At 42.3% G+C, this 18,354-nt stretch overlaps 1 protein-coding gene across 3 annotated transcripts in view; it reads left to right on the forward strand.

Annotated features, from left to right (window-relative positions):
- The window catches only part of LOC141760222 (pyruvate carboxylase, mitochondrial-like), a 371,874-nt gene that overhangs the window by 74,527 nt on the left and 278,993 nt on the right, over nucleotides 1-18,354 (forward strand). For all 3 annotated transcript variants that reach the window (XM_074622854.1, XM_074622855.1, XM_074622856.1), the window contains exon 10: nucleotides 1,564-1,682. In XM_074622854.1, the coding sequence (XP_074478955.1) occupies nucleotides 1,564-1,682 (119 nt within the window). The remainder of the gene's footprint in view (nucleotides 1-1,563; nucleotides 1,683-18,354) is intronic.

Below are 18,354 nucleotides of genomic sequence, written 5' to 3' on the forward strand. Positions count from 1 at the left end.
CCAGCCGTGACAGCGACGCTGGAATTGTTTTCACCTTGTGAGTCTGTGTGTGAGTCATCATGGCATAATGTGGTCCTGGGGACACCTACTGTAGCGGGAACTACCACAGAAAGAGGCTTTGAGTACTTTGCCAGGTGTTTTATTACCAAACACGATAGGGAAGCTGGTTTTGTTTTCACCTTGTGAGTCCGTCTGTCTGTGGACAGATTTTTGTGATACTGATAGCGTTGCAACCGTGCAAGATGCAGTCATGAAACTTTACAGGTGTGTAGAGACCAAAATGAAGGCCGAGTTCGAAGATGGGTGGAGTCCAAGCAAGGGTGCTAGACTTAAGTGTGTAGGAAGTGAGGAATGGGCCATTGGTCGCATGATTTTACGCCTCTGGCCCGATTTGGCGTAGCAGCTGTATCGCAAGATGTTTCTAGAATAATTTTACCGTTTTGCTATTTCTCTCCACGCTATATATGATATATACAGCCCTGTCTCCAAAAAAATTACCTTCCCATACAACAAAACTGCAGTGTGAATTACGGTTCGAGGGAAACCTATTTTGTCACGGACTACGTTTGTTTTTGTAATGATAGTCCGCAGAAGTCGACATAGGAAGGAGGTCAGGGTGGTGGATGGGTCAAACAAACACAGGGCTTTCACCCCGGAAAACACTTATTTTAATTACGTCCATAGCTTAAGAACATAACAAACATATAGTCATTTTAAGCCAAACCAAGATGTTTTTTTTACGAAACCTAACCAAGTAGTCTTGTTGCCTAAACCTAAAGAATTTTTTTTGCAATATACAAGTTAACCACGTGTTTAAAACTGTGACCCTAATCCGGGAGAAAATGCAGTTCAGTTGTATGTGAATCTAATTTTGTGGGAGACTTGCACTTTAATCTGTTTGCTAAGGGTTAAGACTGCGGTTTGCTGGACCTTTGAGTTTTGATTAATCTGTCATGCAGTTTGACAATCCATTCACAAGAAATATTTCCTCCTTATGTTGATTAAATAAAAGTTCCTACAAACCTAATTTTTACACAAATTAGTTGTGTATTAATCTTTCAGGAGAGGGGGTTGTATATAATACATGTGACACATACAGTATAGTCCTATGTCCTTTGTTGTTGTTGTTGTAAATATAAGGCCGGGTCTTTAGAGGACATGTTACTGTCCCTGCTCTGATAACACCGACAAGACACAGTCCTGTATATTTCTTGTACCTGACACTGATTGCGATTCTGATTGCAGTTTGAAAATGGGCTTTTATGACGATGAGCTTTCAATAAATCGCCCTTGATTAATGATCTAATTATCGCAATGCAGGAAAATGATGATAAATGTCCTCCTCCTTCTATACAAATAAAACACTAGGCTTATTTTTCCCTCATTTTATGTAGTCACACTTGCACGGAGAGAGGACCGTTCTTTGTTCTTTCGGTTTCACGGCTCATTAAGATGAGCGAGTGCTCCTTCTTGAGTGTTTACACAACTAACATCATTACTTGGATAATTCAGAGCTGTAAAACTGCTTTCTCGTCATGTTTTTTTTTTTTTTTTCTGCTGCAGGTGGGCTACGAGAACGCAGGGACCGTGGAGTTCCTGGTCGACAGACAAGGCAAACACTACTTCATCGAGGTCAACTCTCGACTGCAGGTTGAGCACACGGTCACCGAAGAGATCACTGAGTAAGTAGCAGATGTTTGCGTGTGCGGATGGGTTTAGGCAGGTGGGCAGCTGGATGGTTGCGGCGGTTGTCACTTTGTGTGCGCGTTTGTTTGGTATCATCTGTCCCCAGACAGGTATGCAGCTTCAAGGTTAGATGGTTCCCACTCCGAAAAGTTGCTGAAGTAGACTGTGAAGGTTGGATTTCGAGAAGAGTGGGGGCGGTTTTAAAGTGTGCCAGACAGAGGCAAAAAAAAAGAGAAAGAAATCTGGATAAATGCACAGGGTGAGGAGGAGGGAGGGAAAAGGAGGGATTCATAGTATAAAGGGACGGATATAGGAGAGGGAGATTGGGAAAGAGAGGAGAGCCAGAACAGGTGGAATCAGTGAAGAGAAAAGCTGCAAGATGAGGTCAGAGAGAGGGCGAGAGACAATGGGAATCAAGGAGAGAGGTGAGAAAGAGAGAGAGAGGATAGTGAGAGATATAAATAGCATTCCGCTTCACTGATGACCTGTGAGATTCACTCGGCTGAAACATCCCAGATGGGTCCCAAACTAATACACACACACACAAGACATAAACACAAAACAAATCACACAGGTACAAGTATAAAGGCCCCTCAGTCACACCCAGACACATAAATCTGTGTTCAGCGCTGATGTGTGTACACACATGAAACCACAATTACGCTAATTCAGATTGGATTTCCCGCATAATTAGCTCAATTAATGAATTAAGCTGACAGACTAACAAATCAGTGCAACTAATAGGAAGTTATGGGCAGGGGGGGGAGATTTGCACGGGAACAAAATGATTTCACCTGTTCCCATGGCAACCGAACATGACTGACAACTTTGTTAGCTCTCGCCGTCTTGTCTCTCGTTTGGCTTCTTTCATCTTTCTTCTGTCTTTCTTTCTTCTCTTTTTCTTTTTACGCAAAGAATGTCTTTATCCATCTTGCTATATTTGCACTGCACCACAGTGAACTAAATCTACTCTGGGTGTGTTGGGAAAAACTCATCAGTAAACATTGAAGTCCTGGCGATCATTAAGTCAGACTACCACCCCTCTCGACAAAAAGTCGATTTTGTTTTCCCAAACCATTCATTTGTGCTATTTTGATTAAAACCGTGTCCACTTTTAAGTATATCCCGTCAGTTAAGGTCTTGAATATCTATTCTTGCCTTAAAACTGCGGGGAATGTGACTTGATGGTGATGATCTGAATGACAAATGTGGCAGCAATAACATTTATCATCAATAATTTAGGTCTTTTATTCATTTATTATTCTTTCTAGGGCTATAGTTTTTCTGATTTTAAAGAAGGATGTACACCTTGTTCTTTAAAAACTTGTGCGTTCATCCACTCGCTACATGCTTGGTCCTGACTCAGAGGTGGCAGTGGTACCTCAGTGTGCCCAGAGTTGAGCTCAGTTAAGGAAACATGTTATTAACTAAATTGATTAAAGCCCCTTGACACTCTTCGTGCACCCACACAGGTCACTTTTACTTTGGCTGATTAGACATCTTCCAAGGGCTGTGTGGGCATGTATAGACCCTCTCTGCCTCTCCCTGCTTTGTTTCTCCCGTTATGGAAGGTCATATTTCACCTTTATGATTCCATAAAGAGTCAATGAAGCACTTCAGCAAATTCCCAGCATAGCTCCACCCAACTTATAAGCGTCTTCAATAACTGAAAACACCTGTGTGTGGGCGTGCAGGGGCGGCGAGTTTAAGTTCCAGTCTGGAGTTTACTTGTAAACTTGCTTCTCACGAAAAACACACTGCAACATCGGCCTAGCAAATATTCCATTTTCTTCCTCAAAACAAGTTGATTTTTAAAAAGTAATATATAATATGTTGAACATCTGCATGGATTACATCTATGTTTACATCAGCTAGTTAGTCGTCGTCTTCTTACCCCCCTTTGCTACGCATTGTTAGTGTCTTGGCGTGGAACCATTTGCGTCATTTGTGTTGCGTCAACATTAACAGCATCAACATTACTGTCGAAATACAAACAAAATAGGGGCCTGCTCAGAAAAACATTGCCCCTTAGTGCCACTAGTGGCCAAAAAATCCACAGGGTGACTTGAAGACTGAAGGTGAAAGTGGCATTTCATTAGAGGTGGGGGAAATAATCTATGCAGCATAGTATCGAGATATTTGGCGTTGCAATATTGTATCGATACACGAATGTCAAGTGTGAATCTTTTATTATTAGGGCTCTCAAACGCGATAATAACACATCAACACACATTTGTTTTAATGCCACTAATTTCTTTAACGGGCTCAGTTTAAAGCGAAGGTCAGAGTGAAGGTTCTGGCATCATATGAAACTAGAAAACCTAAAGAATCCATTGGTACCAACCATGTCATACTAGCTTGTGAGGAAGGAGGTTAAGTAACGCTCTGAACTTGCGCTAAATTTTGGCGAGGAAAAACTGTCATGTTTAAAGGGGTCCCTTGACCTCTGACCTCCAGATATGTGAATGAAAATGGGTTCTATGGGTACCCACGAGTCTCCCCTTTACAGACATGCCCACTTTATGATAATCACATGCAGTTTGGGGCAAGTCATAGTCAAGTCAGCACACTGACACACTGACAGCTGTTGTTGCCTGTTGGGCTGCAGTTTGTCATGTTATGGTTTGAGCATATTTTTTATGCTAAATGCAGTACCTGTGAGGGTTTCTGGACAATATCTGTCATTGTTTTGTGGTAATTGATTTCCAATAATAAATATATACATACATTTGCATAAGGCAGCATATTTGCCCACTCCCATGTTGATTATCGTATTAAATACTTGACAAATCTCCCTTTTAAGGTACATTTTAAACAGATAAAAAAAATTGCAAGTAATCATGGACAATCATGCGATTAATCTCGATTAAATATTTTAATTGATTGACAGCCATATTTATTATATAAACTATCAACCTCTTAACAATTTTATTACTATTCTGTTTTTCTGAGGTTACAGCGGGCGTTATTAGGGCGTTTTCATATTAGGTACAATTGATCTGTACCGTGCCCGAGTACGATTGCGTCATCATCCAACGTGTATTTGTATATGTTGAGATCAGCTGTTCTAGCAGCGGAGCATCGTAAAACACTTCATTCAATCTTGACAGAAACAAAATAAAACTCACCAAATCTGTTGTCGTTAGTCTTTTCAACAATCATTTTCAGCAAACCAAACCTCCTACATCCAGGGCAGCTGATGGGTGCTTGCCATCCAAGATATTAACAGATAATTGTACAAACCATTTACTGTACAGCTTTAATTCACATAGCACTATGTAACCTTCATCTGTTTCAAGCTTTTCAATCTCTTTTTAGTTCCCCCCCCCCCCCAAAATGATCCTCATGTGTCTATGATTTTCAGTTTCTTTACATTTATCTCACTGCACGAAAAATTAAAATGAGCAGAGCTACTGTGTTTATTTTTTTTTTTTTAGGAAGCAATAACGTAGGGAGAAGATGGGATATTTAACTATCATAAATCATGTATTTCATGCCCACGGAGCAGATATATCTACAATGTAAACTTCCCAGAATTGCCTTTTCTGTTTCTATCACTGCTATCAAATGCAATGTCATATTTAATACATTTACAAATGAAAAAGGGCTGAAATGGATGATAAAGGGCGCTGAAGAACTCGAGCAATATCATACTAATATTCTCATCTCGCAACTCACCGAGGATGTCACGCTTGATTATTTGTGAGCAGAAAATGAGATGGAAAGGATCTTGACTTCACATTGCGCATCAATAAAGATGTTTCTTTATTCTGCCTTTGTACCACCAGCACCTCCGCCTACTCTCCTTTTGTTCTTTTATACCTCTCCTCCTCCTCTTTAGGCGCTTTTCTTTCAAACGGCTTTTGCGCCGGCTCACACACACACACACACACACACATGCATGGACACACACTCAGGTACTCACTTACTCTTCCTTGCTGTGCTCAGCAAGACAATAAGTTGATAGAAAGTCATTATTCCAGGTCCCCCTCCACTCCAGTCTCGCACCAGTTTGTCATATCCTCTTTGTCCCGCAGAGAAAACCTCATATCACCGAAGTAATTTGACGTTTTGGGGAATTGGGGTCATTTGAATCGGCAGGAGTGCAGTAATTACTTGAAACCGGGCAGCGTCCGACGTGAGACGGCACGTGTTGAAAGTTTCACTTGTCACAAGCGGCACTTTTAATTTGCACGTCTTTCATTTCAGGCTGCGTTTGAGCTCTAAGCAGCCACAGCCGACGAATCCGATAGCTGGAAAGAGAACAAGCCTTTCCAACAGAAACTCAATGTGCGTCCATCTAGATTGTAGGGGACATCTACCCTTTACAAGGGGACAAGTATTACATTTGAGTCTAAATGGCTGTATTGTGGTTTCATTTGAACATTACATCCATTAGTCTTTCGGCTTTTTCTGTCTCACTCGGCTGCACTCCCAATCTCTGAGGTGTGCGAGCACATTCATTCTTGTTTTTGTGGGTTGGAAACTGACTGTGTTACTAATAGACTTGTCAGCGAGGTATTTTTCATACTGAGTTGTGAAACTACCCTTTTAAACTTGCCGTTCGTTCCCCAACCCCTCCTCCCCTCACTGTCTTTCATCACTTTCATCTCTCCCGCCTAATTCCCTTTGCATCAATCATTCCCTACTCGATTTGCTAGCTTTCTCCAACCTGGCTGCAGTTGAGCCCCGGCTCCTTCGTCTTTTATCTTCATTCTCTCTCCGCCTTTGTCGTTCTCTTTCTCTCCTCCTTTCTGTGTGTCACATACACCCAAATTCAAAAAGTTTATTTGTATGCATCTCCACTGGCTGCCGTGACAGGAAACCCACCTTTCGTGTACGTCTGAGTAACTGGATTTGAAATACCCGTTCAGCCTCTCTAGCTCTCCCTTAACTTGTTGTTCATTCTTCACTCCTTCTCTATATTTCACTCTCTAAGCCCTGCTTTATTTGTTTTAGATCTGTCATTTTGAATTTGTTTTTGACTCTACCTCTCCCCCTTGCTGTGAATGTATAGTGAGTTGCTTTTTCTCTCTCCTATCTTATCCTTGTTGGTCTTTCCTTCTTACTCTTCTTACTCTTTCTTTTTCACCGCTCTCTCTTTTTAAGCCACATTAGGGGTGTTATTCTGGACAATGTCTGTGGGTCAGTTGGTTGGTCCACCACTTTATAATGGATTATATTGAAGTTTGAAGCAGACATTCATGCTTCCCATATAATGAATCCCAATTACTTTGGTGATCTCCTGACTTTTCCTCTATGGCCACTAGCAGGTTGACATTTTTGGTTCAGAGTGAAATGTCTGGACAACTATTGGATTGCCAGATGTTCGTGTTCCCCACAGGCTGAAGTCATCACCAGCTCATTCCACTTTGTTGCATTAATGACTTGGTTAGGACTCGAAACGCAAAGATTAGACTTGACTTATTGGTTGGTCTTGACTTTATGGTCCTGATCCGTGACTTAACTTAGGACTTTTTAGCCAAGACTTGAGGCTTACTTGTGACTTGCAAAGCAGTGACTTTGTTCCACCTCTGTAAGAAGCGATCACTTAAAGCCCCGGACACAAGCCGATCAAGCCGACGGCCGGCCCTCGGCCAATTTCAAGCAGTTGGTGAATGTCTGTCTCCCTATAGTTTTGCGGTGTGTCCCACACCGTCGGCTCTAGTCTGCCCTTGTCAGAGGCTTTTTGGCCAATTCAGCATGTTGAATTGGCAGCTGAGCCCGTCAATTAGAGAAATCCCTCCGTTTGGCTGTTCATCTTAAAACGAATCCATGCACAAGAAGAGAAACGGAAGTGAGGAAAGCAAGCAAACAAGTAAAATCAAGAGGGCACACACAGAATGCTTTTCTCACATTTCATCTTCAAGTGGTGAGTGAGAGTGATGTGTAAATGGTTGGCAAACGCTGCTTTATTTCATGTATGTATAATAACAAAGGCTGGTATATCCACAGTCCTCGGTCTTTCGGTTTCACCAAGACACAGGCGACGTGTATCGAGGCAACAGTCGGCCTTCATCTCCGCTAGTTCTTTGATGTTGGATTGGTGTGTCTGGGCCTTAAAGCTACTAGGAGGAAATTTCATTTTGTGTTGATTTTGGCAGTCCCTGTGGACATAAGCAATAGTGTTTTCGAGCACCAGAGTACCTTTAGAAAAACTCATTTTACTGCAGCAGGATCGGAAATTCTGCCCCGTTCAGTCCTGGTTCTGGTGCCTTCCTTCCTTCCTTCCCTCCAGCGGGCCCAGCAATACGGCCCGGGCCTCCAGCAGTGTGATGTCATTGTTGGCTCCCAGCGGGGACCGTCGGAGCAGCGAGGTGAAGCTCTGCTCCTGGTTAGAGGAGAAGTCGCTCCTGCTGGAAGCGGAGCTCTCCACCTCCCGCCGTAGCTCTGATTGCAGGTCAAAGGCGGCAGCGAAGCCGGATCTGGGTCTGTCCGCGGCAGGCTGGTTGCTGCCGGAGGCCCCGCTGGAAGCCATGCTGGAGGCCCGGCTGGAGTCTGAGCTGAAGGAGATTCTGGTGAAACCTGCGTGCCGTAAATCTGTTCGAGAATGTTCCATAACCAGTTAAAAGTTCCTCGTGGTAACTTTAATACCGGGTTTAAATGCAGAGGGCTGCGATCAGATGCAATTATGCGGATGAGATATCCAGATACAGATCACATGTTAGCACCACCTGTCAGTGAGCTCTTAGCCTTGTTTTCCCCTCAATTAGACGCTCTCTGGATCAGACTCCCTCACTTTGATGTTGCGGTGTATGTGTCTGCTTGATATGCAGTTTGAACTAACTGTTACTAATAGGATGCTATCTGTTGCGAGGGTCAATGTATCACACACTCCCGATATCAAAGTCCCCTCTCTCTTTCTCTCTCTCCTTAATCCATCCCCTCTTCCTTGCCACCGATCCATCTCATCCTTCATTCCTCCCTCAGGTTCTCCCCTTCATCTGTCTGTCCTCAGCTGACTCACCGCATCCGTCTCTTCACCTCCATTTCTCCATCCCCCCTTCTCTCTCTCTCTCTCTCTCTCTCTCTCTCTCTCTCTCTCTCTCTCCTCCTCGCGCTGCTGCCTCCTGTTCCCCGTCTTCTCTCTCTCCCTCCCGTCCTTTCAGCCCCGTCAGTTTTATCCCTCTGTGTGTCTACCGCTCTCTCTGTCACTCCCATCACTCCTTCTCATTCCTCTCTCATCCATCTCATCTTTGTCACTCTCTCCTCTCATTCACATTCATCCTCTCCTCTTCCCCCCCCCCGTCTCTTTGACATCTGTCTGTTCATTCATCTCTCCCCCCTCTCTGTCCTTTACCTCACCTTTGCCTCTTCCAGTCTGTCTCACGCTTCATCTTTACTTTGTCCCTTTATTAACTTGCCCTTCTTCGTCCTCGCTCCCTCCATCTGCCCTCTCTTATCCTGCTGTCTTGTCACTCTCTACCTCCGTCTGTCCCTCTTGCTCCATCCTTCATGTATTTGTACAGGTGGGAGACAAAATGGAAACAACCCTGAAAGAAGGACTTTGAGTTTATTGAATTACATTACACAAGAAAGCCATTAAGTTAAATCATTGATCTATTTGCCTTGATAAGCAGATATGCCAAAAACAAGGAGCATTTTCCATTATGATAACACCATATTACCAATAGAGTGACCAATACTGGACTGTTTTAAAATAAAGATAATTTAAGTTGAGTTATTCTGACCAAGATCACTAATTGTAAGCAGGTTTTGAGTATGCATGCACTCTGGAATAGTGAGTGACAAAATAAAGTCAGTATTCATGCTAAAAAAACTTTGTGATGTTGATGCAATGCACAAAGGAAATGGAGGAGCTGCCTATAGCTGTAAAAAAAACCATCTTAATGGTGATGTAAGAGCTTCAGGAACACCTCAGAAAAAAAATAACTGTGTGAAGATTAGTTGGCAATAACATGTTAAAGGTGCTCTATACGATATCCAGAGCATTAATATAGCAGCAAACCACTATTTGCTATGTTAAGATATAGAGGAGTAATGTCTACCTGAGCAGAGAATGAAGTCGCTCTCCCTCTGTGTGTGTGTTGTAATCAGAGCTTCAATCTGCTTTGTTGACGTCGCCGTTTGTGCATGTGAGCGTGCCCCAATGCCTATCTCACGGCTGCCACTCAGCACTGCTCTCATACGGCGGTTACAACTGATAACGTCGTCCCGAACGACGGCACTGTTGCGGAAGCACCCACCTTCTAGTTCCCCACAAACACTGTTAACTTTGTCTGCACTGTTAGCACCATTAGCTACGAGCCGTCGTCATGTTGAGAGCCGTGCGGAGGCAGTAGAAATGCTCCCAATCGCGCATTTAGTCTGATGGCGCAAGTATTGTATAATTTCCTGTTGGTATTAAACAGTAAAGTATGATTTCTTGTATGCCAACTGAGAACGATAAAGACTAGTATATTGTACATACTGTTGCCAGTTAGTATGCTTTGTGAAATTGGGCCACAGCCACACATTTCCCTCCTGTTTATGATTACGAGACACTCTGTGATCAGAGCTGACAGCCAGTCTGTTCAAATCGACTCCAGACATATTGACACACAGACCCGAGACTTGTGGCAATACAACCGGACCCCATACAATCAGAGTCTTGTATCTGATACAGGAACTGAGGACCCATGAAGACCACTACTTCAAATATTACTGTGGCATTTCTCTACTGCGATATTTTGTTACTTATTGGCCGACATACGCCGATACTGATGAATCTGTGACAATGATGCTGATATACAGTAGTTAGGCTCTAATTCCAAACACAAAGTGCGTTTGTAAAGAGGAACAGCAGTTACAACCTACCACCTCAAACTTTACACAAAACCATCTAAACATTTCTTTTTTTCTCTTGCCTCTTTCTCTTCCACTGTCCCTCACACTCTCCCCTTCGCTGGTACTGTTTCTTCTTCCTCCGCCTTCTCTCGATATTGCTTTGATTGTTGTGTCACATCTCTCGCTTCTCCAACGCGCCGGTAGCTTGACAAGGTGGTATCTTTTTTTCGACTGAGAAGGCATCCTCTCTCTCCTTTTCTCTGCTTCCTTTGCTTCTGTCGCTCTCAGCGGTGGTAATGGGTGCATATTCAAGTGTCAGTGAGGAGGCGGAATATCACAATCTATAATCAGAATGAATGCACCCACACACACACACACACACTCTCATTCACAGATGCATACAAAAATACGCTCCCCAAAAATGTTATGTCCAAAGGCATCAACGAAGACACATAGGAAGAAAAAAAAAAAAACACATTGCACGGAATATTATTCAAATACCTATTCATCTGTCTTCCTGCATTCCTGCACTATAGAGGCAATTCTGTCTCCTGAATGTGTTTACAACAGACACAATGTGAGATACATGTAAGATATATTTTGTCTGGGAGGCATACCCGGTGTGCGTGAGGGGGGGGGGGATCGTTGTGTATGAGACGCTCGACTGTCTGAAAGGGATAAGCGTGAGTGTTTGTGTGAGACGGGGAGACCGCCTCTGCATTCAACTCTAGCTCTGCCTTTGAACTTCTCCTCTCTCAAGGTTCAATTTGTCCATAATTTAGCTGTAAACGAGCTTTCCTTTTCCGCGTCGAGTGTGTGTCCCTCGGTGGCAGCGTGCATTCAACTAGTGTGTGTGTGCATGTTTGCCGTCGAGGGACGCTGTCGCAGATTTTGTCAGATTGGTGGACAGGAGCCCTTTAGATCCTGAAGTGATATAATTATACCCCCGGGCGCACGCTTTGCTGTGTGTGTGTGCGTGTGTGTGGGACTTTATGCTGAAGAGAAAGTGCAGTGCCATCTGTGAGTGTGCACACATGGGACAAATATCAGGATGTAAAGACTTGTGGATGTGTGTTAAGTCCAGACTTTCAGATGTGGCCCACCAGGAAATCACAATAATTAAAACAAATTCCACCACTCTCTAGAATACTTACAAGTCTTTCCAGTTTTTCCACCCCAATATTTCCTCAAAAACACATAAAAAAAGTCTAACAAATCGACCATGTTAACATCTAAGAAACATTTTCTGTTCCCCAAAGTCTATTAATTTCTCAGGCAGTGCTTTCTGCTGCTACCAGGCTGTGCATCGCCTTGCAAATCTCAGCAAACAATCTCTAAACTTGCACCCAACCTGAACCATGTCTAACCTTTAATACCTAAAACTAACTGTTTGATTTATGGAGCTTTTTTGGGAACACAGTAAGCACCGGCTGTTTGGATTAATGTGGACAAAAAGTCCCTGAAGAACATCCTTACTACTTGTCTGGCTACTGTAGCTGCCCAGACTTGTGGCTATACTGGCAAATACCTGGATGCTCACCAACTGCTCTCATTAATGCTCAGGTAATTACATTGTTGAATGGGTTCTCGTTTAACTTAAGGCTTCAGATGTTGACTGCTATTCGTGATGAATGTACTAGGGGTGTAAGGAAATATCGATACACATGAGTATCGCGATATTATGTTTTGCGATACTGTGTCGATTCTCCAAAACGCTGTATTAATTTTTAAATTTACCTCTGAAAAATCCACAACTGCCATCATGAAACAAGAAATATCTAAGGAATCCATTGGTACCAACCATGTCATACTTCCATGTCACGAAGGGGGCTAAATAACGCTCCAAAGTTACTACAAATTTTGGCGAGGAAAAACGGGCATGGCCATTTTCAAAGGGGTCCCTTGACCTCTGATCTCAAGATATGTGAATGAATGGGTTTTCTGGGTACCCACAAGTCTCCCCTTTACAGACATGCGCACTTTATGTTAGTCCCATCCAGTTTGGAACAAAAACCATGCAATTTTTTTGCGTGCAGTATAAATGTGTTATTTTCACCTTTTCTAAAAAATTATGCGTTTGAATATCTCTGCATACTGGGGTCTCTAAACACTCTTAGAATTGCATAAATTGGGTATGACTGTAAAGCTGAGACTCTTGTGGATCGAATGAGTCCATTGTGATGCTGTTAGTCCCCATAATAGCCATTTCACAAAGGGACTTTTTTGCTCAGATTTTATACATATTTCTTTCTACAATGATAGTTTTCCTAAAATTGAGTATCGCAGTATATCGCCTTGCTTACTGTATCGCAATATATTGAATCGTTACCCCAATATCATGATACGTATCGCCAGATTCTTACCAATACACAGCCCTAGAATCTGCAAGTGGAAAGTTGAAGATCATTGTGTTTTCTGATACTTGGTTGCATATTGTAATGTTAAAGAGCTTCTTTTTTTTTGGAGATAAAGAAAACTTTTTGCAAAAATGTGACAAAAATAACCTCAACTCAGGGTCTACTTACAAGCCTTTTCAAATCTCATGGCCTTTATCAAGGAACTGCAAAATATCCCTAAGCTGTTTAACAAAATGGTCGCAGTTTCTGAGAACAGCTGCTGCAAAGTCAGTCATTTTTTGGCTGCAATAATCTCAAACAGCTCTGCAAGACCCTGCTGGGTCTGCTCACCATTCCTTTGACGTTTTTCCACCAAACAACAAAAGCAAAGGCTCTCTCAGCTAACTGGCCCGTCCAATAAAAGGATTTGGCTCATGATTTTGACATCAAAATCCATCGCCTCCAGCCAACCAAAGCAGTGTACCTCTAATACTGCCATAGCACAGTATAGACGATGTTTGCACCATTTTCTGCTGACACGGGATATCAGGCACATGCTGAGCTACAGTATAATAGATTGTGGGCACTTGTGTGTATTATATTTCAAATGAGAGTGACAAGACATGATTTACTAACACACCCAGTATTGGATATCAGCAATAGAATTTGACTGACAAGGGTTTTTGAGGACAGAAAATGAAGTTTTGGATTGAAGCCATGATATCTTTATTTCGGCACCGGTTCGTTTCCATTCTTGGCAGGAAAAGAAAATCATCCAAAGCGGCTTTTAACCCACAGGAAAAGACAATAAAAGCCCCTCTACTGCAATAAATAACATGTTCCCGTAGACAATCGGCATAGTGTTGAAAACAGAACCTCTGAGGTCGTTCAACAAAGTGCATCGAATCCATCACGGAAGACGCAGGGTGACAGTGACTGGCCGACGCTCATTTTAAAACAGGAATCCAATAGTGTGCAGATACTGTATTATTGACGGACTGATCTGCATTCACACCACGGCGCAATAAAGCCGTCCCCGCTGAAGAGCAGATCATAATAAACCTGTTCATGCATGGCTGTAGTGGATGTGATTAAATGTCACATTTGAATCATTTCAGGTTAAGGGCTTGGCATTGATGAGCGGTATCGACTGCTTTAACAGTGTAATATTGATCGTGTAAATGGTAATATTATTAAATAAACTACATAAAATCCAATATAGTGAAGGTTGGCCTCACTGAATGCACAATATAACCATTTTTTTCCTATTGAGAGCCATATTAACCCGGTACAGTAGAATGTCTGATTCTAATTTCCATCTATCCAATCCACTACTGGCATCATTTAACTAGAAGAGGAAAAACTGGCATGACCATTTTCAAAGGGGTCGCTTGACCTCTGACCTCAAGATATGTGAATGTAAATGGGTTCTATGGGTACCCACAAGTCTGCCCACTTTATGATAATCACATCCAATTTTGGGCAAAAACCATGCAATTTTTTGCATGCAGTATAAATGTGTTATTTTCACGTATTCTAAAAAGGATGTATTTGAATATTTCTGTATACTGGGATCCAATAAACACTCTTAGAATTGAATAAATTGGGTATGCCTGTAAAGATGAGACTCTTGTGGATCCATTGAGTCCAATTGTATTCATGTGTGATGATGTTAGTCCCCATAGTAGCCATTTCACATAGTGAGTTGCGAACTGCGACCCTCTTGCTGTGAGGCGACAGTGCTAACAGTGCTAACCACTGCACCACCGTGCCGCCCTAATTCTAATTTGTAATAAAACAAAATCATTATCTTAGTTTTGTTTTAGTGATGTCAAACAAATGCCCTGAATCTACCGCAGAGTGTTCGCTGTAAGTGAGGAATACAATCTAAACTTGATATTATCTAATACTTCATGTTTAATACCGTGATGTTCGCTGGTTAGGAAAAACATTGCTATCATTACATCCTTGGTGTGAGGCGGAGTGAATAGCCTGCCATGTAATATTGCTGTTTGGAAATGCTGTTTGTGTGTGTGTGAGCGAGAGAGAGGCAGTTTCTTTAGAAAGATGCCTTCATTGCATTTAGCTGTAAATGCAACAACCAGATGAGCAGATAAAGAAGCCGCAATAAAGTGTGGTGCTTTCAGAGGAGCCACAACATGATTGTCTTTTAAAACGGAGCATTCTCATGCTTTTATTTTGACTATACCGCAGAGAAAAAGAGCAAATCAGACAGAGTGTGCGTAAATATATATTTCGATGTGCGTCAGAGAAACTGAGTTAGCTTTGGGCTTTATTTGCCTCTTTTAGTGTGTGAATAGAGTGCGTGCACATGCATTAATATGTCGGTGCTTGAGAGAAAATGCGTGCGCTGCACCTGGTTATTTGTCTGTTTAGGCTCGCTAATTAGTCTTAAATGACCGCTCTCCATCTTCATCAGGCCGAGAAAGAGTGACAGAGAGGGAGCGGGGAGTGAGAAAGACAGAAAGAAAGAAACAATGCCTCGCATTAATTGACAAGAGGGTCTGACAAACGAGGGGTGGAAATGGAGAGAGAGGGAAGGGACACGAGGTGAATTAAAAAGGAGAGTGGAGCGACCCGGAGCCGCTGAATAAAAGCACGGCAGCCCTGCTGGACCAAAGTTTGAGGCCTGCGTTGGTTAGATACGTTTGAGTCTATAGAGGATGCCTGCGTTAATACATTTCACTGTGAAACCATTTGAGGTGACGCATTGTAATGCCTTTTCTCTATCCTTCAATTTGTCATGGAGCCTCTTCTTTTTTTCTTTCTGCTTGCTTTGTGATTCCTCCTTTTTACTTTCATTCTTTCTTTCTTAATCTCTCTTCCCTTTCGTTCCCTCCTCGTCGAACGCTGGCTGCTACATCCAGCGTCTCCAGCTCTCCGCTCTTGGCTTTGATTTCCTTTTTTTTTTTTTTTTTTGAACGTGGGAGTTGGAGGAGTTTGCTGCCACATCAGCAATTATTCCCCCCTCTCTCCCTCTCCAGTTTTCCCAACCCTTTCACACTTGTTTCTTGGCACGGTAAAGTATAAAAAGATATTTGAGAAAAGGTCAACTCCGTATCGTTATACACAATTAGCATGCTTAAAAACTACTTGCATGCCTGGGCTCCTTATTCCTCCCCTTCATACTCTCTTCTCCTCCTCCACCTTGTGAAGAAATTCTCTTTGTTTTATTGTTCCTGCATCCTCCTTCTTTCATCCTGTTCTTCTGATTATCCTCTCTTAACCTCTCTCCTCTTGCTCTCTGCTCCTCTGGACTTTTCCCCCCTCATATTTTATTTATTTATTTTGCTCATGGCTTATTGAATCTGTTATCCTACTCCCTCCTTTGCTTCTTCCTCCTCCTCATCCTCCTTCTCCTCCTCCTCCTCCTCCTCTTCCTCTCTGTCCATTTCTGTCTTCTTCAACCCCACAAGGAAACACATGCGGTAGTAAACAATCTTCTCCTCTGGCCACACATAGTGTGTCTGTATGTGTGTGTGTGTGTCCATAAATAACCAATGACAAGGAAATCCTGCTGAGCTGCATAGACGACATGCCTGGACGCCCTGTAATAAGCTAGATAATGGTTAAAAGAATTGTACGTGTGTTTGTGTGTGTTTGAGTAAATTGTGTGTAAAATAGCGATTACCTGAATCAGCCTTTATATTACAGTATGCTTTGATGTTTGTGTATAAATGCGTGTCTATAAGCACTGCGGTGTACAACTGAATCCAGCATTTAGCTATTTTGTGTAGTTTGTTTGTGTGTGTGTGTTACAGTGTACGCCCAAGCATTCTTATTTGTGTGTGCGCGGGCACTCCGAGGAGTTTTGTTTGGTTTTGTGAGCACGTCATAAAATCATTTTAAGGTGATTATAATTGTGCAGCGAAGCGTACAGTGAGTGATTGAGAAGTAAGCAGATGAATAAGAATGAGGGATGGAACTGTGTGTGTGTGTGTGTGTGTCCAGACACCAGGGGAGAATCTAATTTGTGTGTGTGTGTGTGTGTGAGGAGAGAGAGAGTGAGGCTATTTATGATAATGGGAAAGGATGCTTATCATGATTATAATCACAGCCGTCATTGTTTCTGGTTGTATGAAATGTTTTTGTTTTTTTTGTGCTCGCGGCCAAACTTGACTCTTCTTCTTCAATATGACCTTTTAGACAGTTACAGGACTCCTACTGTACAATAAGTTCCTGCCAACGCAGATAGGGACAATTACTCATCAGTTATGAATGGAGATAATAATAGCCATTTGCGGTGACGCAAGAAACCGCATAATGCAAAGAGCTAGAAAACAATTTCACTGATTTAACCCTTTGAACAGTAGGCATTTTTGCTCCATTTCAACCCCCCTTAATTACAGGATGTTTGCAGTCACTACATGTCTTATTGTAGCTTGGCATGTCACAAATTTCTCAGAAACTCCATCAATTTGCATGCCAGACGGCAACCAAAATTTGGGTTTTGTTCCCCAACTTAGTTCGACATACTAACATTAGCTAATCAGCACTTGCCACAAAGCACAGCTGAGGCTGATGGTCATAAACTTAAGAAAATAATAATAGAGTGCTGCAGGAATGAGTTCTAAAACCCAGAAATGAGTTTAGCATTTTAGCATTTCCGGTTCCCTCGTCAGGAAGTCAATGGATTTTTTTGAATGGGTTTTTAGTTAGATGCCTGAAATAAGGTCTGTGGTTAACACAAGCTGAAGATATTTTAACATTTTGTTCTGCGATATAAAATACATCAATAACTATCCCACTCGTGAGTTTTGAAGCCTTTTACATGTCTTTAAAAGGCAGTTGCTAACAAGTGGCTAAATGAGAGAACTAAACGTCATCACGCCGACTCGTCCGCCACCACAGCCTCGTTGTGTATACTTGTGTTATGGCGACCGTGTAATTCATTGTAAATTCATACTTCAAAAATCATACAAATGGTGTACATTTATGGAGATTATCTTCCTGAACAAAGTCTGTAAGCATCATAAATGATTGTTTGCCACAGAGCTTATTTTCTGCAATAATCCAAAACCCAATGGAAAAATCTGCCTTTTTGTTGAGGAAAGATTCTAACTTCCGGTTTGGCCTACAAAAATCTGTCATCCCTAACGCACTCTGTATTTATTTCAGTTTGTACGTTATCTATGATAGACATCGGGGATACTGGTTTATCATGTCTGTGTGTTAAGATCTGACAGAGTCACGACTGTGAGAAGTGTTTGAATGTTGACGCAAATTGTGTCAATCAAAACAGAAAGGATTGATCACCTGCAGTGTCATTATTAATACCTCCATTATGCACCTGAGCAATGCACATCATCCTGGTGTCCTTTGGCTTTGGCTTTGTGCCGTGTCCTTCCTCGTGTGTAAATAGTAGCAATAATGTTATAAAAGGTGTTTCTATGGCGATGACCTTTTTCTGTTGAAGTATTATATGAATTTCTATAGGTTTCCTGCATCACCGCACTGTCCCCTTCATGTGAGCCTTACAAGACTGCTCACACCTACCAGAGCAACACCATTTAAACCCAAGGCC

Source organism: Sebastes fasciatus, chromosome 22 (assembly GCF_043250625.1).
Source record: "Sebastes fasciatus isolate fSebFas1 chromosome 22, fSebFas1.pri, whole genome shotgun sequence".
In the NCBI taxonomy this organism is placed as follows: Eukaryota; Metazoa; Chordata; class Actinopteri; order Perciformes; family Sebastidae; genus Sebastes; species Sebastes fasciatus.